We start from the raw sequence: 21,591 nt of genomic DNA on the forward strand, positions 1-21,591 counted from the left end.
CGCAATGTGGCCTTGCTTGTCACAATGGAAACATTCCTTGTTGCGACGCGCAGCGTCAATGTCCATTGGTCTGCCTGCACCTTTGAAAGTTGTTCAGTACCGTCTTTCCTATCCTGGGTGGGTACCGCAGGGGTTGGAGCCTTAGTTATGGGAGCCTGTGTCGTTTGTGGTTGCCATCTCTGGCTACTAGGTCCTTGCCCAGCATTCCGCTGGTATCTGTTTGACCAATTCCGTCGCATTTCCTCACGACGCCACCACATGTCATCGATACTGATAATCTTCTGTTTGAGTTCATCGAATTTCTCGATTCGCTCATTGCTGGTGCCATATACTTGGTCGATCAGCTTCGGCTTTACATTCATTTCAATTAGCCTGATGACGTAGGGGGTGTCCTTAGCATATCCGGCGTCTCGCATGATGACTTCAAATTCCTTGAAGAAATCCTCTGCCCTCTCACTGGGGCCCTGACGGAGATGTTCTAGCTTCTCCTGAGCATTCTCTGTGAGTCCTTTGTCTAGGAAGGAGGCATTCAATGCATCCTTGAATCCTTTCCAGGTGACTTTCCATTCCTCCTCGTCGTCATTGAAATTATCGTCTGTATAATTCTGGACCCAGCTACTGACTTTGGGACCTCGCATATACGAGACCGCAATGTCGATTCTTTCACTGTCTGTGACGATCCTATTCCTTGGATCACGAATGTAGGCAAAGAGGGTACGGCGCCACTCTTTGAACTGGGCTTTGTCGCCATCAAAGATGCTAGGCTCTCTGAGCAATGACTTGCCATGAATATTGGAGGTAGTGGTGGTGGGAGCGGGAGTAGGGTTAGACATGCTGAAGTTGGGTGGTATGTAGGCGGGTATGAATGAGGTGATATTTCGTTCGATAGAGGATGAAGTGGATGGAGCAGATGAATCGGGGGTACGGTAACGATCGGTTTGTACCGAAAGTCTAGGTCGTCCTAGTCTTGAAGTAAAATCCGTTGTAAGGAAGACGAGTTACTAATGCAACCCGGTGGTGATGATGGGAAAATGTATGATTGGATTTGTAGAAGTTGAGAGTAATGTGGGAGAGATTTCGAAAATAGAGTACGATGATGTGGGAAGCAGCCTTCCACTCTCGCTTGATGAACAGATGCACCCTCCCTGTCTAGGAATGGAGCTCGTTGTGCACGCGAAGACCCTTCTCCGAAGATTAGTGATCAGTCGACGCTTTCGTCTGCCAGTACGGTGTCGGACTCAACGTTACACCTTTGTACTATAGGCGACACTGCTCGAATAGAGAGTAGAAGTCTGTGAAGGGTTGGTAAAAATGTGAGCGGGGATAATTGTGATAGGGATATGATTGCGTAGCGTGTGACAGGTGGTAAGAATAGCTTTGATCTTCTGTCAGCGACTGGTTCTAGTAACAGATGTCACCAGGCGTCACACTCAAGAAAACCTTAGAGGGCGGGGCGATAAAAGAAGCAAGCAGAGTTCTGGGCTAAACCAGGTAGAATAGACGAGATCAAAGCTAAGGAAATACAGCAAGTAGCTACAGCCTATATACTAGTGAACAACCCTCTGCCCTAGTAATGCCCAACACCCTGGGTTAGTGGTAAACATGAGTAGAACATAAGTAAAGTAGTGCGTAAGTAATGAAAGCTCGATCGCCATGCTGTATACGTGTTGTGAGACTGCTGTGTTTAATATAAGTAAATGAAAAGCGCATGTTGTATCAGTAAGCATAAATAATAGGTCAGGTGACAAGATAAGATAAGATATAGGATAAGGGAGATAGAAGATAAGACAAAAGATAAAAGATAAGACAAGGGATAAGGAGAAAGATAAGATGAAAAAGAAGTGATCGTAACAACAAGTAATGGTAAAATGCAATGACTGTTGCTGCCCGCGGAGAGCAAACGGAGTTTGGGTTATGTAAGCAGCAGTATTCAAAACACGGAACTTAACAAAAATAATGGTTCCTCATCGCCTCTGAATGTCATCGCTCAATTTTCATTCTACCTCCAATGTCAGTGACCATTGACTTACATTGAACAGGATATCCTCCATCAAAGAAGCACAGATGTGTTAAGAAGAAGTCAGGGCCAGAATCGGAGCAAGAGGACAACGACAACAGTGACGTGTCAGAAAATACGTCAACATGGGATTGTACAAAGATTGAAGGAGAGGGTGAAGAAAAATACCTCTGTTTGATGACCCCTCATGCAGAGGTTGTTCGGTACGTTCAATTCTCACATGGCACATTTTGTTTTACTCAAAAGTTCATCTTTTAATGAACATACCATTCTAGAAAGCTCTATTTGGTCCTAACATTCTCTGTAGCTCGCGTATGTGAAGTAAATCATCAAGGAAGTGGTAATTGATCATTCCCTTGACGCCATAGCGCTCACTGGACCGTTACTATATGTGGTAAGCATTGGCATGTTTGAGGGTTCATTACTAATCTTTTTGTTTAGACTCCGCAAGGAGAGCGAAAGTTGGGAACCAAAGCAGGTATTGACATTGATAATGTCTCGTCAAAACTCAAGAAACGCAAACTCAACAAACATGCTGAAGTTGAAGACGAATTGCCGGAGAGAATTGTTACAATGCTGACAACAGAGATTTGGGTTTCCCTCCTGGTGTGTAGAGTCCGACTCTTAATTGTTTGGTGTTCAATGAATGTTTGTTACAGATGCTAGCATCTCCGTTGGGGCGCAATATGATTACAAGTTGATGCCAGATTACAGCGGGAAATTATTCGCACTCAACAAAGCACGCTTGCTTCAACCCGATTGGCGTAAAATCGATGGCGAGTTGATAGTTCCTGTCAAGTCCATGCCTCGGGCCTCCACTCCGCCGCTCGGTACTCCGAAGATCCACTCTTATTGTAATCTTACTCTTATTGTTCTTTCTCGCTACACATACCCTTTGGTTCTAGTCCCTCCTTATTGTCTTTTACTCTACCCTGCAGGTACTACTCGTATAGCTCCTAATAGTTAGTCTGGCGCTCCGCACTGATGCGCCGATCCGTAGATATAAATACTGCCTGTACGCTACTGTAGTTCCTCAGTTTAATTATCAACTTAAATCAACTTAGATCTCCCTTCCCAACTTAACCCTTCTCTAAGTCTTCAGGCTCAACGCCTTGAAGTACGTTCCACTCGACCTTAGGACTTGAACGTTCTCTGGTCTGCTCCTCGTCATCGGCGTTCCCGCCGCTCTGACTAGGCTGCTCCTCAGTTCCTCCCTTCTCTACTCTCGATCTCCGGGGACTAACAGCGTAACGGCGGTGTTGTTAATAACTTCACTACTGTCCCACTCGTCTTCCGCACTTAGACACCTTGTGGCTTTGGCATGGTTACACGGTGTACATGATCTTAACAGTTCCTTGGAAAAACTACCAGCAGCTGAGGCCGGGGACTGTGGTTGTTGCGAACGTTAGTTTTAGGCTGCATGTACTGCAACGGAAACCAAAAGTAAGCTTGACTTTCTATATAGATAGATATAGATAGAGTATATATTCCTCTGCCAATCAATACATCCTTCTTATGTTTATTTCTGTGAAATATGAGGAAAGTTACATTGAATCATGCTCAAAATATCAGCCACTCATGCAAAAGGACTAGAATTATGAGTGAAACCAACTGACAAGTTGCTCAAATTACCCGAAGAATATTTGAAAAGATTTGAAATGTTCTTGAAATGTTCTTGAAAGATTTTGAAATCTCAAACTGGGCCGCCAAATTTCCGAACTTTCACACATATTGCAACTATGTAATATTTTAGTACGTTTGGTATTTTCATTCAACTTTCTCGCATGTAACACCTAATTGTTGTCTATTTCAAGGGGACAGTTTTCCTGATGGGTCCGAAACAGGCATTGACCGGGATCCAAGTCATGCGTGGGAAAACATCCATTTTGGGATGGACCTCATCCTGGCAGCTGCATAGAATCGTCGTAGAACTATCCTGGAACTATCTTTCCTACCATGCACATTCATATACAACCAATCGATCATTTTCTACTTAAAAGATACATCTTCTTGGATAGTTTTGAAGGCTCAGCTAAGCCATGATGGACCAAATAATCATCCAGGGCAACACAATCTTTGATGTTCGAAAGAGACTCCCAGGTAACATCGTCGTCGACCCATTCTACCATGAACTTCAAGCCCCGCCCAATCCATTTATGGCCCAAAATCAACTGAATCGCTGTTTCAACTGCCTCATCTTCTTTGCTTACCCCATGATCCTCTTCTCCAAAGCTTGTCTGAGAATCCTTGGCATTGTTGGTCCCTGGGTCACCAGTAATTGGTACATCAAATGACTCATGAGAGTCTACAGGATGCAAGCTATGGGAGTTGGAATCAGAAGGGGGAATAGGCCGAGGTTTAGGCCTAGGATGAGCTTGTCTGAGTGGTGCAGTGGGAACAAATGAAGTGAGAGCAGCTTCAGAATCCGAGTCTGAATCTGTCGAGTTATCATTTTCAGGTGCGTGATCTGTGTGATTCAATGAGGATGTCTCTGAACTTGAGTCTTCAGACTGGTTTGCCATAGCCTGGGTCTGTCCTTGTCCCGCCCTTTTTGAATATGTCCGTGTCCACGTCCACGTCCACGACTGCGACCTCTGCCTAGTTCTCTTTGTTGCGCTGCCTTTCTTTCCCTTGCGGCTGCCTGCAAAACTTTTTTCTCCCACGCCGCTGTTTCTTTTCTTGCTTTTGCCTCGTTCTTCTCGAATGCCTCTATTTTCTTTTTCAGTTCTTTAAATTTTGGCTTGAGCAATGTCAGGACACGTTTCATCTCTTCTTTCAACAACTCTTTCATGTTTTCCTCTGCTGCCAAATGTCGACTCATTCCCGTGTTCACAGCAACATGTTTCCTCTTCTTTGCGAATGCCTTGTTGCGCAACCTCTCATTCTCGGCCTCCATTAGCTTCATGTGGGCAAAATTTGCACTCAACAGTTTCCCTGCTGCCTCAAGCTGTGTGCGCATGACTATATTTTTGGTCCAGAGATATTCTTTTGAGACAGTGCGGTGCACATGAGGGAGAGGAGGCAGAAGTACGATCCCGTGCTCATTGCTTGTGCTGGGAGTAGGAGTCGAAGAAGTAGAAGATGTCATTACAGGTTCAAGGAGTGAGGGAAGCTGTACAGGAACAGGCATAGCAGACTTTGTTGTGAAGTTTTTTGCAGGTTCATACAAGATTGAATCGATGGTGTTGCGATTGAATGGGTGTATACCAGTTTTACGGAATGCTGCTGCTATTGTAGTAGTCTTAAATGCTTTCTCTCGTGCTGTTGCATAATGTCGGAGTAGATTATACTTGTCAATAATGATGTATTTTCGGGATAACGAAGTAACTAGGGCCTGAGTATATACAGATATGTGAGTAATGTATATGAAATGTTTATTGAGGCTGACGTGCCTTCCAGCTGGATGCGAGAGGTCCAAACACTCCTACATCACAAGGCTGTAGGGCATGCGTGGTATGAGCAGGAAGACAAATTACAACGATTTTGTGCTGTTCTGCAAATCTACAGAATCGATATGTGCAATGTGAATTATGTCCGTCAAGAATGAGTAAGCAATGTTTTTTTGTGTGGTTACGAGCTGCAGTGACAGGTTCAAAGTCTTTCTCGAGCCAGAGAGAGCCAAGCTCTTGGTCAGTCCAGCCATTGGGTGAGGTCAAAATACTAACGGAAATGCAAGTGAGCGCAATCCATGACACAAAGGATGACTGAGACGTACCTTGCATTTGCTGGATTGACATCACCCCAATGAATGTCCCGCCTCTGTCCTTCAAAAATCACTGAGGGGTGGAGGGCTGACCCGTCGGCACAAACTGTTTCGATGATTGTCACTAAATCACGATTGCCAGACTCGATGGAACTGACAGATTTCTGGTTACGATCCACAAGGACAGCTGTACGCTGACCAATACCCAATTGAACTCCTTTTTCGTCCATATTGTAAATGTTTTCGGGAGGTATTTCATACTGAGCAACAGTGTCTGCGAGAACATCATAGGAGGTAGAGACTGCAGCTAGAGTAAGTGAACAAGCTCGACTCTCCTCAAGACTAGTAGTGAATTTCAATGCAAGATCTGGATGGCGGGTCCGAAAACGGCAAATCCAATTGTCGCCCATAGGTTTTCCCGCAATATCTGAGGCATATGCAGAAACCATGGGTAACAAGAGAGGCACACCACGCTGACCCTGTACTTTGATCCACTCCACAAGAAGATCTTCCTGTGCAGGTGAGAGATTCTGTTGGTGGGCATGAGCCTTAGAGCGAGACTTTCCACCATGAACACGTCGCTGGAGGGTAGCTGGATGAACCCCATAGGCTTTGGCAGCCTTACGGACAGAGAGTTCACCATTAGAAGATTCAATGGCCTGCATAGCACTTTGGATCGCTTCTTCTTTTGACTGCGGTGGAGTGGCTCCTTTAACACCCTCATCATCCGAGTCACTCGAGACGAGTTCAGGCATATCAGGGTCATCTAGTGCATTAGACATCCTGAAAGATGGAGAGTAAAATTCCGGGGCTGTTGGACCCAATACAATTATATTGGCAATTGTTAACATTTGATGACTCACATACCATCTATGGAACATTGTTCTCTTATTACAAACCACTATCTCACTATCGTGTTATTAGTCTCACCGTCATGTTATCAATCCCACCATTGTGTACTATTACTATAGGACTACCAGTAGGATACATTGTATTGTACTTCCTTTCTCTCTCGCTATGTTTAGCTGTAACATGACATCGTCTACCTTGGACTTGTATATAAACCTGTAGTATTCGTCTTGTCGAATAAGTAGTCCTCTCTACTCCTTCATCGTCTGATCTGTGTGATCAACTACAGTGCTGTGTGCACTCTATCTCTTACTGCCATTGCTGCTGAATATAACGTGATTATATTCTAACAGCAATTCTCATTGATAGGAAGTACATAATGAGGTTGCAGGTGGACAGATGCAGGTAAGTAATAATTGAAGATTTTGAGATATGAGTATTGGTACGTAGTAGATGGATAGGTGATAAGTAGCCCACAGGACGTCAAAGGACACAGTTCATAGCATGCCTGATGATGATGGCAAAGGTCAAAATTAGTAATAAATAGATACCTTGAGTGGTAGTTACGCACCAATACCATGTACTCCAGATAATGACATATATTTGGGATGTGAACTGCGATGGACCACCTGAATACTCCCAAGTCTTGTATGCCATCCCGAAGATGCAAAAAAAATGGGAAAAATCATTGCAGGCCTGATTGGTATGAAGCCATCAGTCTCGCTGCTTGATCCAAATTTGAAGGAGATCCGATGCATAGCTGGAGAGATATGGAGAATGACATTCTGCATCAGATTAAGCATACTGGACAGTCAAAGATGAGCTTCTTACACGTACTGTGCTCCGAGGCATCACACATGGCTTGAAAGAAGTGATGAACTTTATCCTCATGCCCATCGAAAAGCAAAAGGAGCAGGCGAACCGCAACACAGACCCGAATTCCTCAAAATGAAGCCTGAAATAATTAAGGATTTCACGTGATTTTGCTGACTGCGCCAAACAATTGATCCATTGTTAACTATCCATCCTTTTGATCATCTCCAAAGCAGGTTCAGAGCATTTTCTGCAGTTGCTCTACATAAATGATGTCACATTTCTAACTCTAAACAAGTATTACAGCCTGCGGATGCCAGATGATTCATTTCATGGTCTGACTCACTTCTAGGCCCCCCCTAGTAACTCCAGCTACAAAGCCATCGAAAACCAAGTCTGCAAAAGAACAAAAGGTTCGTGAATTTATTAATTTCGACCAATTATGACGCACTCATTACCCAAAGATGTCGGTATTAGGAAGAGTGAAGAAGTACCCTATTAACTGCATCTGCTCATTCTTTGCGTTGTTCAGACTGAGGATGCCCTTCACTTTGGGGCCATTGCAATTATTCCGGAACCTATCACCAATGTGGACGCACGTCCTTTTTATTTCCCATTCCAATTGTGCAACTCATATATCCTTTATTTCACAGCCCTCTACAGACAAGCTTGGCCCCATTCCTTATCTAGATTTGAGCAGTCCTGAAGATGCAGGAATGTTCGATGATATGAGGCTAAGGAAACTCAGGACCCACAAGACTGCAGTCATTGATAGAATCGACGGCTTCTATGTGCAGCGAAGCTGGACTCATGGCGAGCTCATGGATTATGTCACAAAGCTTCTCCCCATTCCTATGCGGTACCTGAGCCTGTCTGGTAGATGGGTCAATCCGTTCTATGATAGGAAGGATCCCGACAGCAATCCCGAATTTTTTGGCCCGCTCACCCTGTGCATTATTTCTAGGGCCAGGGTTTCAGGCGTTACCGAGGACCTTGCAAGCTGGCCCAATGGTGAGTATGTCTACCAGCTGTCAGTGTCTCCAAGAAGGAATACATGGCGTGATAATGTTCTGATATTTGGTATGATGGCTTTGCCCTTCTGTAGCCGTATCGAGCTTATGCATTTTCTTAGCACCGCGGGTGTCGTTAGCTGATCCTATGGTAAAATGGGCTCGGAATGAAAACCCTATTCCCGCTCCCCGCCCACCTAGTGACGACGAGAATTTTCCTTCTGCAATCACCTCAATCAATGAAGAAGGCAGCTATAGAAAATCCGGCGCCAAGGAGGCGGAACCTATTCAAGCCAAACGCAGGCGGCCCATACGCACTTACAAGGGAAAGGGAAAGGCCAGAGCTGCATCCTCTTCTTCTGCTGGAGAATTGTCGGGTTCAGAGAACAGAGGGGCAGATAGCGATGAATATCCTGGAATGAAGGAAGCCATATCAGAGAGTCTGGCAACTACTCGCTGTGAGTGATACTGTTATTGACTCAGCGGTGTTGGTCGCTCACATTCTACGTCCCAGCTCAATCTACCTTCATCCAGCAGGCTTCACAGTCTGGAAGCACCTCTCAGGCTCCAGCATTTATCTACGTCAATGATTCGGATGACAATATGAACATACAGGAGACCATCACCACTTCTCTTGAACCTACAACACCTCCGGTACATGTGCCTACCAGCCCCAGCATCATGAATTTGAGTTTTGTCAACGACACTATTGACTCAAATGCGTTCACTGCTGCATTCAATGACTTCGGCTTCTGACATAGTATGACGGATACAACGGCACTTCATATGGACAATCTTCAGTTTCACCATCGAATTTACTCTATCACGAATTTATTCTCCATTCATCTCTTGACCTAGTACGCTTCCTTAATTATTTTACCGCAGCGGTTGAATTTCTTTGCTGCTCAATATTTAATACCAATACTTATGGACCTCTACTCGCCAGCATTAATGTTCATTCATCTCAATATGTATTGGCTTTACTTCAATAATAATCGTTCTTCCTGCAACTTCTCTTCGAAGTTTGAACCTTCGTTTCGCCGCCACTACAACCGCAAACTGTAGGCAGCATGACATAATAATTGATTTCTTCTTCTGACTGTCGCGGCTGCACCTTCTCCACTATGTGGCTCAAGCAGAATTGCTCTTTTATGCAACTGACTCTCTATTTTGTTCTTTTTTTGATTCTTAACACATGTTTAGAGGTCGTATTTCGACTTTGTCTTTGTTGTTTCCAGTCTCGACTTTCAATGTCTCAATTGTACGACTTTATTTTCCTGGATTTTTCGACTTTTATTTTTGTGCAGATTGAACAGCATAACACAGAGGTAGTCTCGCTGGTTTCGAGAGAAGTCCAAATACGACGAAAAAGTCGTGGATAGTCACAGTGACAATCAGTACACTCGTCGTTCAATCAGAATTCTCGGGTCGACGGGATACTGACCCTCGGGTGTTCTCGGGGACACGACACTGGATCACATCCCGTTACGATCCTTGACGAGATGTGACTCGCATGATTATTCCCTTTGGTCTATCGGTTCCTATTACTTCCTTCCTAATGATTTGTACCAAAAACTAACAGCTGTGAAAAACTGATCATTTGACATAATTATTGCACAGTAAATTGAGCGCGGTTGTCCCCATGAAATCAACCTGAGCCTCGAAATTTCACTCTGACCACTAAATCTTTTCCGCCTGCCAAAAGGATGCATACCTATAATACAGTAAATTACACAAGATTCATATTTTTCAAAGAAACCTACATGTTGACTCTGTCGAGAGGAATTGCCGTTCCGGGCTGCCGTATATTCAATGGCTTAACTTGAAATCCATTCAGGGTGAAAACTTGATTGTACCAGGGATATCTGGATGCAGATCGCCAAAATACAAGGCCCCTTGGTGCAAGTACTCTTGAAAGCTCAATGGCTTCGTTTTTGAGTTCATTCGAGCCGGGATTATACCAATCCATATGATCCATGAGTAGCACACGAGTGAGCGATGATGAAGGTAACTCATGAAGAGCGCTGATAAAGCCCACTATTAAGATCAAAATGGGGAGATGAGAAATGTATGTACTCAAGAATTGTTTCGGTGTAGATGCGAAACGCGTTGAGACTTTCACAATCCTTGGCCTTTAACTTATCAAAACCCTCGCGACTGAGGTAGGACGGACAACATTCAGGAGTGTAATGCCCGAGGAGTGCCTACGTTATGCCCGTAAGGTTTCGACTTGTAGTGAGATTTGAGTAACGCACAAGCAGATAAAAATAGTTCTGCGTTTTTAGCAGGTATGTTGATAGAATTGGATCCAAAGTATCACAGATGTATTGGTACACGCCACCTAGGTATTTGAGTATTCGTCCAGTCGTTATAAGATCCAGACTGTACCTTCATCAAGTAACATTCTCCGTTGGTTCAACGGAACTCCCAACGCATTCCAACAAAAAATAGGATTGCGTAACAAAGCTACCACGAGAGGGTTTAACCACACCGAGCGTAGTTTTGATTGCCACATGCTGGTCTGTTCCTCCAATGATTCACAATCGCACAAACGTTCAACGTCACCGTAGACTCCCGTAAGCTTGAAGAAAAGTCTGACAAACCGTAAAGCTCTTCCACTATATCCCCAGTCATAAAAGGATGATGACGAAAATGCGGATGCATTGGCTTTCCAGAATTCATAAGCGTGAATTGAAAGGCGATCTTTGAGTTTACTGTCCAACAGATCGCGGAAGCGGGGATGATATCCGCGACCGAACAGCGCAAAAAAGTCAGAGTATTCAAGGCTTGATATTGCAGCTAATTTCAACTCCAGAAGGTGACCTTGACTGGGTATATAATTTAATGAAAAGGTACAAGCAAGCCAAAGGAGGCATCTATTCACCAAGGGTTCATATCGACGCAATGCAACTACAAATCTTGGTCAAATGAAATTTAACTACAATAGCAGCTCTGACTCACATTTCGAGGCGAGGAAGCAATTGCATAGTGGAGGACGTTATCCCCAGCAGAGGTAATTGCGAAAACTGAGTCAGAAGAAGTTATATCGAGATGCTGGATGTCAACTTCAGGATCTTCCTGAAAGGGGCTCATCAGCTCCCGGTGAGCTGTGAGATAAATTGAGGCCTACCCAAGTGAAAGTGTAGATCAGGGTTTTCATGCCCTTGTGTCGAATAGTCGCACTGTATTCCATGCGCCAAGGCTCAAGTATATGTAAGTCAGATGTGTGGGGGGGCAAATGAATTTCATACCGATTCACCAGTGAACGGTTGGTCATCTTCATCTTTTGTTTCTGCCCAACGAAGTAAAGTCTGCCATGCTTGAGCAAGACTCATGGTTAAGTGTAGGAAGAAGTAGCGTGTCAGAAATCAGGGGGGGGGGTCATGCTTCAGAGTCAATTTTCTCAGACCCCAAATCTCGGATTCTAGAATTCCAGAAGTCTGGTGATTAATCTATAAATTTAGACATGCTTACATCAGAGTAATTGAGTGGTGTGGTATTTGTTAACCAAATATGAACAAATGCTGTTGAAGAAGGCAGATGTATAACCCTGTCAGAGTGATAGTGATGCTTGTTAGTCACAAAGTGACTTCTGAACTCACTTTCAGTCTAAATTCGGCAAAGCTGAAAGTTGAAACTAATCAACTGAATTTTTTGATTAGTGTACGAAAGTAAAGATGGGGTTTGATCGAATTATTCAGGAATTAATTCAGATCTCATGCCTACCTCATCTACTAAATTTGAAGGACTTACTTGAGACCCACAAAAACAATGATGAAAGTTATCAACTAAACCTGTGTTTTCGGCTAAGGGTCCGAAAGTGGTTGAGAGCACTTCCCAGCAGTGAAAGCACCCAGAGCATGTTGCTTTCGGTGCTTTCAGCACTGGGATCTGCTGGGATCTGCTCTCAGCCCTTAGCCGAATATCTAGGTTTTGCAGATTTGAATGCTTACCAACCCTGTTGGCATTCAACTTACTTAAAGTTGAGATAGAACTTTACTTGCATTGCTCCTGTACTTGCCTATTGTGGAATGTCCAGCGGCACAATTTTACTGATTGTGGCTGCTCAATTATTGATTATATATGTTTCCTCCATGAATATCTAATTGAGGCAAATTCTAGGTGTCCTGCCTTGTGGAAAAGACCCTCGCAGTTGTTTTGCTTAAAAGCTGGATGGAAGATGGTCATGCCATTGTTGCTGCACTACTGAACTCTTGGTAGTAATTCATCAGGAGCCTTTACATTGTCTTTGACCATAACAGACCGTGTAATATGTGTACTAGGACAAAAGAACGATGGTAAACTAGTTATTCGGGAATCAGACATTGCCAGAATGATTTCGATGCTATCTGTATCAACTAATCCTGAATATCAGTGAGACTCAGAATCTAAGTCTAGTTCTTGTAGAATCGGAGGCAGGGGCTTTTCTGTGTTTTTACCGACTGAGATATGGGGTGTCAGGTCAACCATCAGAATATCCTGGACATTGGCATTAAGAGGCTCGTTTCTCTTCCAGAATATCAATACTTCAAGAAGATCCTACATCTGCAAAACCTGGATATTCGGCTAAGGGCTGAGAGCAGATCCCAGCAGATCCCAGTGCTGAAAGCACCAAAAGCAACATGCTCTGGGTGCTTTCACTGCTGGGAAGTGCTCTTGACCGCTTTCGGACCCTTAGCCGAAAATACAGGTTTTGCAGATGTATATGACACCTCAATGATGGTTTTATTACTTGAATCTATCTACTGACTCACTTTATGGCTGCCGAAAATCACGGTACCCGCAACAGGCACTATTTTCATGAGAGATTATTTGAAGCTAGAGTTTTTTGGACCTACTTAATGAGAGAATAACATTGAGCTCCATGAGTCCCTTGACAGAATCATGTTTCCTAATGAACGCCAGTAAGAAAAAGAAAAGACCAATGCTGCGAAAAATTCAAATTTAGACATCAAGCTTGTAAGTGGGGCCACTAGCATTTGCAGTACCACCTGCAGTGACAGTCACTGCATGGTATCTGCATTCCACTGCAGTGCATCCGCATGCACCTGCATCACACTTATGGCATTTATATGTATTTTGTCTAATTATGTTAAGCTATCTTGAGTTCATTTTTGCCACATGTTCAACTATTTCAGGATACGTCTATGCACATTGAGTTGATATATTGCTTGGTTTACAGATGTATGTAAATCCTATATGCTTAGTTATGTATGTCACAAGCACTTCACTGTACTCACCCATTCATATTATCTGCAAAACCTGTGTGACCATGACAGCAAGGGTACTAGTTGGACAACACTGTTAGGAGATAACTCAGTTGTCTTTGAAGCAACTAATCATTGATGTAGGTAAGTACCTTTTAGGAGATAACTACAGTTGGTTAGTATGACAAATGTACTGCTAGTATACTTGGGGCTCACTTCAGTTGTCTTTGAAGCAACTGAGGGACTCGATATTGCTGTCGGCATGATGTGTCTGCTACTGTACAGTATAAGACAATAACACCATTTATGTAACTGTCCACTGGTCCTATGTATGGAGTACTTCCCTAATAAGCACTGTCCGGCCAAAAGCACTGAAAGCAATTTCTACAAACCACTTCAGTGCTGGGAAGTGCAGTCAGTCTCTTAGACAGAAATCTAGGATGTACAGATGCATCTGCATGCTCCTACCTTTTGAATGCATTCACCTTGACTGTAACTGCACACATCTGCATTGTGACTGCATGCAACTGCACTGTAACTGCACACACCTGCACCTCATCTGCACTGTAACTGCACACATCTGTACCTTACCTGCACTGTGACTGCATTAGCCTGCACCTTACCTGTACTGTTACTGCATTCACCTGCATTGTTCCTGCACTTACTTGCAGTCTTACTATGGGCAATGAGGCTCTGTACCTTTGCATTGAAATTATTGGGAACTGAAATCTTGCATTAAATCACAAGGCTCTGAGTGTCTCTATACACTACAAGTATTTTGAATACGGCCTTTGGAGAATTATTGAGCCACCAATATTGTGAAGCTACTATCCCCCCTATAATTCTCACAAATTAAGCACTATTGGCACAGTTTATTCTGGGTCATTTGTGGATAGTTAAGATTATGAAGGGGAGGAAGTTACATTGCTGATTTTGGCCAATGGTTCTGGAACATCATATAAAAGGCATGATGGAAATATTCTTGCAATCTCATAGTATCACCAGATTTAGGTTGAAGAACCTAACCCAGAGACACAGAGCCATGTATAAACACTGGTCAAGGACTTACAAAAACAACTTAAACTAAAGGAGATACTTGATATAAGAAATACTTTGATTGGAAAATTCTAGAGGACAGTATGTGTATTGTTATACATTCATTTTTTGCTTTTTGGAGTTCTCATTGGCCAAATTGTCATCATTTATCCACCGCTTTCAAAATCCACCCAAATTATTGATGGTGGAATTTGGAATTATACTAGCTTTGTGAACACCAGTTGGTATCATATTGTAGTACAAGAGGATATTACTTACAAAGCTGAAATTAATGATACAAGATACAGAAAGCCTGCATTGAGAATCAATGTCAAGAAACCTGGCAGCGGAATTGACAGAATAATGAGATCACTATCCAATTTCAATCAAATATTCACATATCCATTCAGCCCCTACAGGCCATTATACTCCCTGTTATTGTCATACAAAGCATTTATAGAATGGGATATATTTTGTACAGTGGAGGATCATCTATTTACATATATATTTGAGTAACTTGAGTGCTACTGCATGTCACTGCATATGTCACTGCAGGACTACTGCACATGTCACTGCATATGGTACTGCAAATGTTCTGTGCCCATCAAGCTTGTAAGTGGGGCCACTAGCATTTGCAGTACCACCTGCAGTGACAGTCACTGCATGGTATCTGCATTCCACTGCAGTGCATCCGCATGCACCTGCATCACACTTATGGCATTTATATGTATTTTGTCTAATTATGTTAAGCTATCTTGAGTTCATTTTTGCCACATGTTCAACTATTTCAGGATACGTCTATGCACATTGAGTTGATATATTGCTTGGTTTACAGATGTATGTAAATCCTATATGCTTAGTTATGTATGTCACAAGCACTTCACTGTACTCACCCATTCATATTATCTGCAAAACCTGTGTGACCATGACAGCAAGGGTACTAGTTGGACAACACTGTTAGGAGATAACTCAGTTGTCTTTGAAGCAACTAATCATTGATGTAGGTAAGTACCTTTTAGGAGATAACTACAGTTGGTTAGTATGACAAATGTACTGCTAGTATACTTGGGGCTCACTTCAGTTGTCTTTGAAGCAACTGAGGGAGCCGATATTGCTGTCGGCATGATGTGTCTGCTACTGTACAGTATAAGACAATAACACCATTTATGTAACTGTCCGCTGGTCCTATGTACGGAGTACTTCCCTAACAAGCACTGTCCGGCCAACAGCACTGAAAGCAATTTCTAGAAACCACTTCAGTGCTGGGAAGTGCAGTCAGTCTCTTAGACAGAAATCTAGGATGTACAGATGCATCTGCATGCTCCTACCTTTTGAATGCATTTGCCTGGACTGTAACTGCACACATCTGCATTGTGACTGCATGCAACTGCACTGTAACTGCACACACCTGCACCTCATCTGCACTGTAACTGCACACACCTGCACCTCATCTGCACTGTAACTGCACACATCTGCACCTTACCTGCACTGTTACTGCATTCACCTGCATTATTCCTGCACTTACTTGCAGTTTCACTATGAGCAATGAGGCTCTGTACTTTTGCATTGAAATTATTGCGGACTGAAGTCTTGCATTCAATCACAAGGCTCTGAGTGTCTATATACACTGCAAGTATTTTGAATACGGCCTTTGGAAAATTATTGAGCCACCAATATTGTGAAGCTACTATCCCCCCTATAATTCTCACAAATTAAGCACTATTGGCACAGTTTATTCTAGGTCATTTGTGGATAGTTAAGATTATGAAGGGGAGGAAGTTACATTGCTGATTTTGGCCAATGGTTCTGGAACATCATATAAAAGGCATGATGGAAATATTCTTGCAATCTCATGGTATCACCAGATTTAGGTTGAAGAACCTAACCCAGAGACACAGAGCCATGTATAAACACTGGTCAAGGACTTACAAAAACAACTTAAACTAAAGGAGATACTTGATATAAGAAATACTTTGATTGGAAAATTCTAGAGGACAGTATGTGTATTGTTATACATTCATTTTTTGCTTTTTGGAGTTCTCATTGGCCAAATTGTCATCATTTATCCACCGCTTTCAAAATCCACCCAAATTATTGATGGTGGAATTTGGAATTATACCAGCTTTGTGAACACCAGCTGGTATCATATTGTAGTACAAGAGGATATTACTTACAAAGCTGAAATTAATGATACAAGATACAGAAAGCCTGCATTGAGAATCAATGCCAAGAAACCTGGCAGCGGAATTGACAGAATAATGAGATCACTATCCAATTTCAATCAAATATTCACATATCCATTCAGCCCCTACAGGCCATTATACTCCCTGTTATTGTCATACAAAGCATTTATAGAATGGGATATATTTTGTACAGTGGAGGATCATCTATTTACATATATATTTGAGTAACTGTAGTGCTACTGCATGTCACTGCATATGTCACTGCAGGACTACTGCACATGTCACTGCATATGGTACTGCAAAATGTTCTGTGCCCGATGTTAGTTGGCTATGCAAAACGCAATTTTCGCCTCTTGCGCATTGAAAATTTATGGGGGCATGCCTGACTATTGAACCAGGAGAATCAGGATCATTATTTGTTGCCAAAGGAGTGACTTACTCCCTAAAATAGGACATTAACAAGATTCCATCCCCTTCTTTAGCATTCAATACATCTCCCTGCTCAGAGACACATATTCCAACAACAGGAGTTCTCCAATATACATCATCTTCAGTTCTATCACAATGTCCACTACCATCACAAACTGGTATGTGCAATGGCAGCCCCCAATCCCCCCAAGCAAATATATGCATTCTGGAGTTAAATTCTGTAGAAGAGCTAGTGATGCTGAGAAAATCTTGGATGATTGTGGGATGAAGGCCACTGTACTGGCTTCTGAGCAATTTATCTACATCATCGATCCCTGGCTTTCCGTCTGCATCTATAGTGATTTTGGGTATTTCCATGTACTGTGCTCGTGCATTGTCCGGCATGAGAACAATTGCAATGACATTTTTTAGCATAGTCTGAAGGATGAATGCGTCAATTCAGAGATAGATCGGATGAGGGGAACTTGAAGAACCATTTTGTCCGGGCTTCGAAAAGACCATTTCGGCTGCTCCATTTTGAACCTTTATACAGAGCATCAGATTAATGCACGCCGCTTGATATTCAATCATTTTCTCAAAGCAATGGCCGGGAGGGCCATTGCGATGCTTCCAAGATTGCAACACATCCCTTACACCGCAAATAAGCTCAAATTATAGTATATTCTATGTACCGCAAACCTGACGGGCACAGAACTTTTGCCGTAACCCGTGCGGCACCAGTCCCACGCAGTTCCGCGCAGTTCCGCGCAACTTTATGCAGTTCCGTGCAATCTGTAAATATACAACATTGTGTACAAAATCCTGCTACATAGTCATATTGCTTCTCAACTAATTCCAGACAATGATATTGTACAATGGAGCTCTACAGGTCCAATTTAATTTTCCTATCCCGAAATTTTATCTAATACTTGAGTTTGTTCAGTAGCCTTCACTGGATTACTAACTAAACTATCTATTCTGGTGTCTTACTAACAATGATTCAACAATTGAGAACAAAAATATGATTGAGCAGATATTCTGAAGCTTATCTGCTTCATAATCTTCAGATGTGAGTGATTGGTATTTGTGAGATATTCTATGTACCCAAATAGCAACAATCACATTAATAGCTGGAGGGAGATTGTCTATTTAATGAGATTCTTATTTCTCTGATTGTTAGTAAAAGCTGGGTGCAGAAGTTATATGCAGATCCGCGCAAGTTACATGCAGGATACATGCAAGTTATATGCAGGTCCGTGCAAGTCAAGTGCAGATCCGCACAAGTTAGGTGCAGATCCGCGCATGTCAGGTGCAGATCCGCACAAGTTACATGCAGATCCGTGCAGATTGAAGCACAGAACTTTTGCAGTAACAGTTTCCACAAAGTAACTGCCACTCTTCACTGCAGTTCTGTCTACATTAAATGTATCTCAGTTGCCTGTCTGACTGTTCTAAGCTTAATTCTTGCTCAATTGTTTTATGCTCTCTTCCTGTGTGTCAAGTTCAGATATTAGTCCTTAGTTATGTACACAAGTAAGAAACCGAGTCCCCTAATCAATATACATGTAATACCCCCACCATAGAATGAATTTCATGTCTATAACACCTGCATGAAAATGGCAATACACTGAATGTACTTGATGATATTCTTGGAGGCTCATCCATTCACCATTGCTCAGCACATGTTTGCATGTATACATTGTAGCTGCATGCTTCTGCATTGTAAATGTATACATATGGTGCAACTGCATGTGTTGTTATCCTTACTTAAATTGATCCTGCATTGTTACTACACTTATCTCTATACTTTGTACACTTGCCAGAGATGTTAATTTAATCTGCAAATTGATCATGAGACCATTAAGAAGCCATTGAACTAGTGATCCAGTTCAATACAATTGCAAGGAACTACAAGCTTACTTCTCAACACTGTTGTGAAGCCCTTTTGAGTAGAGAAATCAAGATGTGCTCCCACCAGACTAAAAGGGTGGTATAATCTTCATCATATGAGCCAATCAATGTCATGCTACCCTCAGATACCATTGAAACTTCCAACAAAAAATTGAATAACAGTAATGTAGTGCCATTGCAGGTAGAGTAAAATTTGCCAGTCTATTGTTTGACCCAACAGTCTCAATGAAGAGACCTCTTTCACCTCCCAATATCACACTGGCACAGTGTTGTCAAGGCCTGTAGTCATTGCCCATTATGTCTAATAACTGAGGATCAAGCATTTGTTGTCATTTATAGATAATTGAAAGGTTGGAAGGATTCATTCAACATACCTAAACAATCACTGTGCTCCCATTGCTGAGACTAGGTAAAATGGCCTGCTCATCAAAAGTATAAGATGGTAAGAGTAAAGTAGATAAAAGTGCAATGCTTCTAGAGTTGGTTTTGCATACAATTTATGATATTGACTAGGACTCAATGATTTGTTCAAATGGAATCAGTATCAGTAAACTCTTCAAAAAGTATTTATTGAAGTTATACTTTGCTGGGTAAGTGATCCGTGCAAGTTCCGCGCAAGTTACACACATGTTCCGTGCAAAGGTCCGTGCATGGTTACGGCAAATGCTAATGGCCCCAAACCTGACCATTTCGACTGAGAATTTTGCACCGGTCCAGCGTATACTTTGCCGGGAAATCGACTTTGAATTCATTCTAAGACAATCTTAACAATATCCCAGCACACTCCTCCATAGCAATTTATCCTACACAAGTTTGACAACTTGGAACATGCAATGTATGAATGCACTTATTGAACCCTTCACGGTTCATCTGATATTGAAAATCCTGCCCCGACCCGGCCAGGCTCAATCCGGTCAGGCTCGTAGGGCCCAAGGGCTCGGAGCAGGAGCCGGCACATCACTACCAGTGAGTTTGAGATGGGTTTTTCAGGTAACCCAGACCCATTAGCTTATTGGTGGATGTTCTTGCAGATAGGGAATGGACTCTACCAATGATTTATTCATCAAGCATCTATTCACAGATATCGGACTGCTTCTATGATTTGACATACTCTAAAGCTAAAGGGAGTGAAGAACATGTTCAGTGAGTTGAAACAATGAACAACATGCGTGCCCAAACCTCCAGACTCGTATGCCTTCAATGAACATATTTTTTGTCCTGGTACCACCTGCCATGCATCTGCAAAACATGTATACTACTCGCCAGAGCAAGGATACTGGCTGGAGAGTGCTCTCCAGCGACAAAAGCACCCAACTAGCAAAAATCAAAGCCTGCTCTGGGTGCTTTCGCTGCTGGGAAGTGCTCTGAACTGCTCTGAACTGCTTTCGGCTAAATGCCATGTGTGATGATATGAGACACATTGAAAAAATCACTGTCAAGTGATCCTAAGAAAATCCCCATTTACTCAGTTATATCAATTGAAGTAAATTTTTAAAGTGGATAGTTTTTTGTGGTCACTGAGGTAGTTTACAAGTCCAAAGGAGCTTAGGAAGGATATTCTATTGCACTAAGTCAAAGAATCCATAGAATGTATCAAGATGAGGTGAGCCAAAGGCCATACTGGGCAAACATCCTACATCTCTGCACCACTCATGACCATGGTGTAAGAAACGGCTCCAAACAAATGGTGGGAGATACTCATCATCCGGGTCTAAAACAAATCCAGGACTTAGAACCCGATGTGCCAATTGGAGAAATAGCCCCAAGCTGCGGTTTCCATAAGTCAACTCCACGGTAGTTAGAGAGGAACCTGCATTGGACAGCCAATACTGTACAAAAGATGACTCTAGTCTTTGGATTGGTGGCCAAATCATATACTGAGCAGTTTGTACAGTGAAAGTAGTGATGTGTGGGATTTGTGCAAAGAATTTTGGCCAACCAGGATCCAGCCATGGGGCATTATCAAGAAGCCCTGCCAGACGAGACAGATCCATTGGCTTGCCATCATACAGCATACGAAAAACCAAGATCTCCACATTACGAGGGAGGTATGAGCCGACAAAGTCTGTGACAGGATCAATGAAATGCCGAACTGTAAATAAGAAGGTTAACACTAGAGTTTTAACCAATGGGGTATGTGCCAATATACCGGCCATGATAGGTTTAGATGCCTGTTCATGGGCCGGAAACAAAAACTCCATGTGTACCAGAGTATGAGTGAATGGTGGGGTCAATTTGTTGGGCGTGTTCCACATTTTTTGTGCAAGCGAGGCCTGGCGGGGAGTACGAAGTTTCAGGCAACGGTATACCAAAGCTGGTAGGATATGACAAAAGGTCCAACAGGTGGTGAAAAGTTGAACAAGTTCCCATTGGTCTGCATCTGGATGAGTGTGATTATATTTGTCCACACAGTTTTAATTACCTGAAGATGATGACAATGCAATACGTGCCTTCA

At 42.7% G+C, this 21,591-nt stretch overlaps 4 protein-coding genes across 4 annotated transcripts; 2 read left to right on the plus strand and 2 right to left on the minus strand.

Moving 5' to 3' along the window:
* Nucleotides 1–2,204: 2,204 nt before the first annotated feature.
* On the plus strand, nucleotides 2,205–2,984 carry C8R40DRAFT_1178820 (uncharacterized protein; the record flags this gene model as incomplete). Its single annotated transcript, XM_046232928.1, has 5 exons — nucleotides 2,205–2,220; nucleotides 2,297–2,329; nucleotides 2,386–2,411; nucleotides 2,459–2,627; nucleotides 2,677–2,984. The coding sequence occupies 5 exons, from the start codon at nucleotides 2,205–2,207 to the stop codon at nucleotides 2,982–2,984; spliced, it is 552 nt and encodes a 183-aa protein (XP_046078762.1).
* Nucleotides 2,985–7,824: 4,840 nt separating this feature from the next.
* On the plus strand, nucleotides 7,825–9,148 carry C8R40DRAFT_1075427 (uncharacterized protein; the record flags this gene model as incomplete). The annotated part of the gene is made up of 5 exons (XM_046226862.1): nucleotides 7,825–7,872; nucleotides 7,915–7,971; nucleotides 8,036–8,393; nucleotides 8,515–8,850; nucleotides 8,907–9,148. 5 exons carry the CDS (start codon nucleotides 7,825–7,827, stop codon nucleotides 9,146–9,148), a joined length of 1,041 nt encoding a protein of 346 aa, XP_046078763.1.
* A 924-nt stretch (nucleotides 9,149–10,072) lies between these two features.
* Nucleotides 10,073–11,669, minus strand: C8R40DRAFT_1064191 (uncharacterized protein; the record flags this gene model as incomplete). Its single annotated transcript, XM_046225553.1, has 8 exons — nucleotides 10,073–10,106; nucleotides 10,156–10,416; nucleotides 10,469–10,596; nucleotides 10,648–10,733; nucleotides 10,781–11,220; nucleotides 11,277–11,302; nucleotides 11,354–11,488; nucleotides 11,523–11,669. 8 exons carry the CDS (start codon nucleotides 11,667–11,669, stop codon nucleotides 10,073–10,075), a joined length of 1,257 nt encoding a protein of 418 aa, XP_046078764.1.
* Nucleotides 11,670–20,695: 9,026 nt separating this feature from the next.
* On the minus strand, nucleotides 20,696–21,292 carry C8R40DRAFT_1178824 (uncharacterized protein; the record flags this gene model as incomplete). Its single annotated transcript, XM_046232929.1, has 1 exon — nucleotides 20,696–21,292. The coding sequence occupies one exon, from the start codon at nucleotides 21,290–21,292 to the stop codon at nucleotides 20,696–20,698; it is 597 nt and encodes a 198-aa protein (XP_046078765.1).
* Between the last annotated feature and the right edge of the window lie 299 nt (nucleotides 21,293–21,591).

Source organism: Lentinula edodes (genome assembly GCF_021015755.1).
Source record: "Lentinula edodes strain Le(Bin) 0899 ss11 chromosome Unknown C8R40scaffold_101, whole genome shotgun sequence".
Taxonomy (NCBI): domain Eukaryota; kingdom Fungi; phylum Basidiomycota; class Agaricomycetes; order Agaricales; family Omphalotaceae; genus Lentinula; species Lentinula edodes.